Source organism: Branchiostoma floridae, chromosome 17, assembly GCF_000003815.2.
Source record: "Branchiostoma floridae strain S238N-H82 chromosome 17, Bfl_VNyyK, whole genome shotgun sequence".
Classification (NCBI taxonomy): domain Eukaryota; kingdom Metazoa; phylum Chordata; class Leptocardii; order Amphioxiformes; family Branchiostomatidae; genus Branchiostoma; species Branchiostoma floridae.
The window spans coordinates 10,039,051-10,046,809 of NC_049995.1; the positions used below are offsets into that span (position 1 = coordinate 10,039,051).

At 40.5% G+C, this 7,759-nt stretch overlaps 2 protein-coding genes across 2 annotated transcripts; both read right to left on the bottom strand.

The window, feature by feature from the left end:
- Window positions 1–56: 56 nt before the first annotated feature.
- LOC118404067 lies at window positions 57–2,827 on the bottom strand. The gene is made up of 4 exons (XM_035803021.1): window positions 2,358–2,827; window positions 1,296–1,365; window positions 644–965; window positions 57–318 (listed from the first exon to the last, which is right to left on the bottom strand). Exons 2-4 carry the CDS (start codon window positions 1,338–1,340, stop codon window positions 314–316), a joined length of 372 nt encoding a protein of 123 aa, XP_035658914.1. The 5' UTR covers window positions 1,341–1,365; window positions 2,358–2,827; the 3' UTR covers window positions 57–313.
- Window positions 2,828–3,174: 347 nt separating this feature from the next.
- On the bottom strand, window positions 3,175–7,557 carry LOC118404066 (transcription elongation regulator 1-like). The gene is made up of 7 exons (XM_035803020.1): window positions 7,287–7,557; window positions 6,847–6,904; window positions 6,557–6,717; window positions 5,521–5,767; window positions 4,585–4,990; window positions 4,034–4,064; window positions 3,175–3,518 (listed from the first exon to the last, which is right to left on the bottom strand). Exons 2-7 carry the CDS (start codon window positions 6,847–6,849, stop codon window positions 3,407–3,409), a joined length of 960 nt encoding a protein of 319 aa, XP_035658913.1. The 5' UTR covers window positions 6,850–6,904; window positions 7,287–7,557; the 3' UTR covers window positions 3,175–3,406.
- Between the last annotated feature and the right edge of the window lie 202 nt (window positions 7,558–7,759).

Here is a 7,759-nt window from a genome sequence, read left to right on the forward strand (position 1 = left end):
ATTTCTGCTGGACAACAACAGTATTGAGACAAAAAGTATTTACAGGACTTATTTACATTGTATTTACAATTTGCCGATTGAGGAAGACCTTATATTCGTTTTTATACAATAAGCAGTTCAACAGCAGTGGTCTGGTAAATACTCGTAGTGTACATTTTTACAACAATAATTACCGACTGCAAAACACTTGACGAAGATGCTTCTCTTTGTAATACACAAGCCTCTCGCCAGGTGGAGCTGTCGATCAGCAGTCACAATGATCCCCTTTCGTAGCATTTTCCACGAAAGTTCGTGTTCCTGATGGTTCCTGTTGTCATTCTATATTGTGACATGGAAATAGGAAGATACAAAGAGAGAGAGTAAGAAATCATTTTTTTCATTGCGCATTAATCCCAATAGGTGAAACGTATGACATTTGGCACAAACATGGTACATTTAAACTATTACTGATATCTAAATCTTAAATCAATAATCTACTTCATGAACAACAGTGAAGACATTCTTACAATGCATAACAGTACTCTAACATTATGTTTGTAGTAAGATGCTACGTAATGAATGTATGAAATAGTCTCGTTTTTTACATTTTAAAGGCTCTCTGTGTACATGTACTACATAATCTTAATATGCAAACCATACTTACGCTTTAGGCCTATACCAAGACCCAGGGCAAGAGCTATGCCGATCACCGTCAGCACCCCCGCCGCGATTAGTGACACCATCCATTTCTTCCCCAACCTCCTACTCCTCCGCGCGTTGCTAACACCGACAGGTGCAACCCTGCAGATTGGCACAGCTCCGAGTTTTCTATGCTCCGGGGGTGGAGTAATCACAACTTTCGGTAGGGGGCGCTTGGGAGTGGTTTGAAGTGGTGGGAGGGTACCCTTGAGTTGGAGAGGAGGTAGGTGATGCGGGGGTGTCGGAGGGGCGAGGTTGTGACTGAAGGCTGTATTGTCGTTGTCATCCTTCAAAAAAGACCGGGAAAGTTGGACAGTCAGTATATTGAAGTAAATCAAGATTCATTTCGTTTGAATCATTTTCAAACGAAAGATTAGCAAGAATACTGGTACTTGTTTTGAAAAGGACCCAATTTTGCTCGTGTAATGCCTTACCAACTCTAACAAATGATAAGACTTATCAAGAGTACACAGTATACACGGTTCTGTACACGTAATGAAATTTGAATAAAAAATTTGTACATTCAAACATGGCGGCACCATAATGATACAAATTACCCAAGTTCTAACAATAGATTTTGTTTAAACTGAGTTTTTAAGAAAAACAAAATTACTCACCGTGTCACGGTTTTCAGGGAGTCCCAGGCTGTTCTGGCCACTCATCGTTGTAGACAAAAACTCCTCAAATCTGAAATGCGTTTATTTCCAATTAATTCTGCTCCTTCCTACAAGAATAAAGTTCTAATTTAGAATAATACATATAAAAACTTTGAGAAAATGACACATTTACACATCTTCTTAATGTGCTTTGTGACATGAGACCTACTTTTTCTTTAAAAGTCCGAAAGAAACCTGGAGGTTTCGAGCCCCCTAGCGGTACTTTTAAGTATCACAGCACCACAGACCGATATCTTGAAATAGCGTGGCATAGTCCATCAGTATCTGATATGCCTTACAGATGTATGTAGGCCAATGACCTCGATTTTGACATCCCGCCTAGCTTGAAACTTGCTGAACATCAACTGTTGTGTGTTACTACAGTTTAAAACTAGATGCTATGGCAACGTACAAGAAATTCACACACAAAAATCCATATTACACAGAGGTATGAAGTAATCTACTTCTTGTTACAGATTGTTTCAGCACGCCACAGAAACGAATACTACAAAGGCACTGAATACACCATACATGTTAGAGATGTAAAGTTACATACTTGACCTAACCTCATTAACCATTGACAATTGTACTAGTATCAATTATAAGCTGATAATCTATACAGATGTAAACTTCATAAGAGGAAAACTTAATGTTGAAGATTGCTGCATGCTTATTAAAGACCATGTAAAGACGTGGCTTGTATAGCCAAATCCACTTTACGAATACGTAAAGGTGGTGCAAATTTCATTACCCTTTATGTTACTTTATGGCACCAAAAACACTGCAGCTGCAATATTTGACTACTTTATCACGTATTTCCGTTGTTCGGAAAGTTTGCTTGAATATTCGTTTTCTTGCTGTACAAAGTAAGAATATATTGCCTTACCTAGAAAACCAAACGGTCCACTGGTAAGGGTGTTAAACAGAGGGTACCGTTTACTCTAACAGCTTCAACTACGACACAGCCGTCCGAAAATAGAAAGCAACTCTTCAAAAGTTGATGGCAAAACAAGTGCTCCTTACCTAATGAAACGCTGGCCGTCAGTTAACTCGTCATGGTGTTATAGGTTCGCCTGCCCTTAGTATACAGTTCGCTCTTGCAGCAACAGTCAATATCTAAACCCGTAACAAACAACACACAGGTACAACTATACATGTACGTCATACTCGCCCAAGGGGTCCCTCACACGTGTACTCAAGCGTGTCGGCTCACTTTTCTCCCATCATTCATTGCCCGCGGCCGTCGCCATGTCAACGGGCGGCCATCTTTGTTTCTCGTGAAAGAACGGACATCGACACTGTTGTGTCGAATCGTGTGGGGCTTGTGCGGAAGAGGTAGAATAAACAACCCCCTACAGATAATGTGTTTCAGTAAACAATGGTTTGTGCTACTGGATAGTCTAAGCCAGAGTCATTCATATACTAAATTTAGTATGCCAAAACGTCGGACCGTCTTAATTTATATCCCTTTGCATGCAAAAGAGGATTCTAACGCATCACATAGCCGTAGTAGAGATAAACTCAGAAAGGTTATCATCTTATATTAGATTTACATATTTCATTCTTCTTGTATGCATTGTTTTACCTTGTTGGCAATTAACCCTCGGATATGAATTTGCAATAAAATTGATAGTTTTCACATAGGCTTCGCAAGGAATTTTAACAATAATTTTTGTGACCAAGCAAAACTACCTGTTCATAAATTCTGCGCGCACGAAAAATGCTTCTTGTTAGCTTTTACTATCAACTGGTACCCCTTTGAGAAAATATGGCATAACATTCAAGTGAATGCAATAATGAAGCCGTACTAAAGTCACTTACAATGACATCTTCAAAAGCATTGCTTTTATTAGAAATATGTAGACTGCGCAGGCCATAACAAAATATGAATTCAAAACACGAAGCTTATATCATTTTACATTAATATTTACTGATGTAGTATGAATCTTTATCTTGCTTATTAAGCAATGTACAAAATGCTGAAGATCAACGTGTCATGGTAGTGAAATAGTGTCATTCGCTGAGTTTCAGTCTGTTCAAAATCACACATTAGGATAATTCTATTGTCAGTCTCAGTTTGGTAATGTAGTACTAGTGTTGACCACTGGTGTGGAGTCTGTGGTAGAGTGGTCAGTTGTCGGTGAACTTTCGCCTTGTGACGTTGTAGGGTGCAGTACTGATGTATTTATTTATTTATTTATTTATTAGGATTCTCCATTTGGAGGGTATGGCGAAACAGGTGTTAAGAACACCTTTTCAAAGCCGCCATACACACATGTGCACATGTTCGCACATGTCTACACGCGGCGGGGTTACACCGCCCCTTACGGGGTGATATACCCTTTCGCTGGCTGATACGGTATGGAGGTTCGCCAGGCCTCCAACCGGGTGATTTGAAGTGAATCACCAACTCCAGACAGAAGGGTTTGTTCCATCTCACACCGCACCATCGCACGTGTGGGGGTTCTTTAACGTGCATGGGGTGTGACTCTCCCCATACACGGGACCTCCATTTAACGTCCTATCCGAGGGACGGCCCTAGCCGAAGCTAGGTACTCATTTTTCACCTGAGTATAGCGAGGAAATCCGTGTAAAGTGCCTTTCCCAAGGGCACAAGATCGGTGACACGCAGCGGGATTCGAACTCGCCACCTCTCGGTCACGAGGCACAAATCCCGCCGCTGCGCCAGACGATCTGTAGAACGCATGGTTCTCTCCTCGGTAGAGCTTCCTGCGAATAGACACATTTGCATTGAGTAAATTCACTTTACAACGGTCGGATAGAGTATCGGGTGGAGTACTTTTTTTTTACTCATGGTTTCTGCATACAGGTGTATGTAATGATGTAAGATATCACGCTGGTGTACATGTAGCTGTGAAATTATATTTACACATACCGAAAAGAAATATAATGTTTGCTGCGTTCTTTTGCCACGTCTTCTTCTTTCTTACATTCCAAACAAAAGGTCAATGACCTAGACCAGGCTGCTGTCACCATGGTTACTGGTAAAGTAGCACAAACCTTTTGGTGTTCGATTTCATTATGTAGCAAGTGGTAAGATAGAACTGGATGGACTGGTCACTTAGGTTTGAGGGAAAATAAAAAGAGCACTAGCTTTATAAGGTAGACCATGTACAGGTAAATCATAAATTTCTTTGCAAATATTACCTTCCTAGCTTGAAATTAGTTTTCTGTGCTTGCTTTAAAGTTAGAAATGTATTATCATGACAGAAAAAAACGAGATATTTACCGATGGTTGAAGTGGCAATCGTTGTCTTTGTCGTCGGTCTTGCTGAATCAGAAGTAGCGGCTGTAGTAGTAGTAGTTGCTGTAGTAGTAGTAGTGGTAGTAGCAGTCGTTGTTCTAGCAGTAGTAGTAGGAGTACGTAATACGGACGTAGAAACGCCTACACTATCGGTAGTAGTGCTCGACGAAGACGTGTGTACGTAGCGTGTGATTTTTGTAAACTTTGGATCGATGTTCAGGCGGCCGAGTGTCGTAGAGTGGGCTATCACCGAGCGAACGGCTTGTATGTCTGGTTCTCTGGTCGCTCTAAAATGGATGACGAAGTTACATATGATGCCCTGACGTAGTTTCTTGACCTCTGCAAAGCTGTACGCGTGCGCCAGGTTGCTTTTCGTGTACTCTTCTTTCAACTGTAGGGAAAACACATACATTCAAATACCGCTAGTATGTATTTGAACAATGCAAAGAATATTTAGTATATTCAGTTTCTATAACAGGTTTTTTCTAATAAAATCTCTCGAATAACCAAATATTGGATGTCAGACCCCAGAGAAGTCTACATTCAGAGTTTTTGTTAAATCTATATTTAACGTATTATTAAGAATTTCTCTCTGTCTAGTTCATTTTTCCTACGGGCTCTAATAAGCGAAGCAACGGACATACATATAACAGCAAATGAAAAAAAGTGAAGTAAGAAAACCTTTTCTGGGACCTTTGACCTAACTTCCTGTCAGTGTCATCAACGTGCATAGCATGTAAAGACCACTGACTTATACTGCATACATGTACCTACAATCACAGAAACAGACAGACAGACAGACAGACAGAGAAACAGACACACCGAAAACAAACCTCTGAACACGGCGGTAATATATCGCTGATAAAGACATGACACAAGTAGCTCTAGCATTAATGCAAACTTCAAAAGAAAAATACCAACCGATTCTTTGATTTGCTTCGCCATGCCCATAAACAAAGTCGATGAAGGATCACGCAGTTGGGCTGCCGTTTCAGGATCTATGTCCGTTGTCGTGAGTATCTTCACTTTTCCACTGAAGGCAAAATCGTGTCCTTTTTGTAAGGATGTGCCTGGTTGGTCTATCTTGACCCCAACTCCCAGGGCGATGATGATGACCAGTACCAGCATCAGGCACAAGGCGGTCACAGCACGTTTACTCCGCATGCAACTGTTGGAAAACGTAGAGAAAGAAATATCTAACTGACAATGTGAATACCATTTGCAATTTGCAAGCAAATGCATAATGAGTGCCTACATATGGTCTAACATTACAAACTACTGACCTTTTTCTTTCACAAACATACCCATAAATATACTGACAAGCTCCTCTTACTCTTTCCTGCCACTTGCAACATAATCTTTACCTTTGCATCTTCTAGCTATCGCCTAAAAAATACAACATACTACTCTAATCATTCTTACTGAAAAACATTCACATATATGGTAACCAGCCCCTCTACCTCTCTACTGGCACTCAGTACATAATAATGAATTCGAACACCACATTGTGTTGGCTACTTCCATCGACCTTATTTCTTTTGAAAAGAAGAACAAGCCAGGGAACTTAGCAAAAACACAGTTTCCCTTAAAGTTTATCCATAATTTAGACCAATTAACTCAACAATTGAGCTAATCTTACACTGTTCGTGACAGGGAAGACAGACATGTGTACAGTATTCAAAGGTTCACTGTAACGGAAGAACACCCTTAGTTCTTTTTAGTATTGCAATGAATAGTTCGCAACAGCTTAACGTTCGGCATTAAGGATTGCAACACTTCCCAGTGGCATTTATGTCCGGTAGGTTACCAGTCAGGACTCAAAATTAAAATTGGTAACTCACCCGACACCCGGTCGAGAGATAGGGCCACTGACTATAGGACAATGTACTCTGTTGGACAGCCACCCATACTAGAGTATGGCGAGTCTACTGGTACTGGTACTATGCACTCAACAAACCTGTTAGTGGTATAGAGAGGTCTGCCCTCCCGGATGAAGTGTTCGCCCTCCCCAGTGTCCTCCATCTCTGCTAGTTCCTGCAGTTCTATCCCCACAGTACCTCCACCGGGGATCGGTGAGTACCGGTACTCTCTATGTTCTCGTTCTTGCGTAGACTGATTCTGTAATGATGATGAGAAAATAATGGTTTATCACCTCCGTAAAAAATGGGGATATTTTTTGTTTGGTAATGTTGTGTTTATACTAAGAATGTGAAATCTACGAAAGTTGTACCGTGACATAACTCTTACCATTCTGTAAGCTTCGGGATGGTGTTTATGATTAGAAGTTCTTTCAAACCAAATTCACCTGAAAAAGAAATTAAAGCACGGTCGTTAGAACGTCGATGTTGAAAAATCACCCTAGAACCCTAAGGCTTGTCAAACATTTCTAATCGATTCCATGTGATATTTGAATAGAGTACGAAGAATTTATCTAACTACGGCATGTCGAAAATAGATCAATACTATGAAGTACTAATGGAGGGAGTGTTCTTGCCCCCCTCCCCCATCCAGTTTTACTCATATACTTTTAAATCACTTCATTTACAACTCTAAAATGTCCAACATTACCGTATCGCTACATACATTGATGCAACTACATGTAGATAACTACGCGTATACGAAAATACATTTTCTATGTCTTTACGATTATTTACGAATAATTTAACGATACGTATTTCTAAATTTACCTTGCAAGATTGCGTCCAGCTAGCGCAGTGACCTCAGATAGGGAACGATGCTTGTGTTAGTGGTACAGCTAAGAATCTGCTACATACTACTACATTGTCAAAAAGCATGCAACAATTTTAGTGCGCATTGACAGCTACATAGTAAGTTATTAAGCTAACTGTTCTGTTCCGTAGCTCCAAAATAGACTGTCTGTACGACGAACTAAGTCCCAGTTTGCTCTGTATTTTGACAGGTCTGTTTGTGTTTGATATGGGTGAAACAGTATGCCGGCCATTTTGTTCTCTTTACAGACCAAAGTGTTACAGAACACGTTGCGTCAACAAAAGCATATAATGGTTCCATTACAATGGATTTGGGGGTCAGCAACGGACAGATACCAATTGAGAAGTGTAAACCAAACCGACCATGTCGACTTAGATTGATTACGAGCTAGCATGAGAAAAAAGCGCTCCTAGCGGCCGGTCCTCTGAAA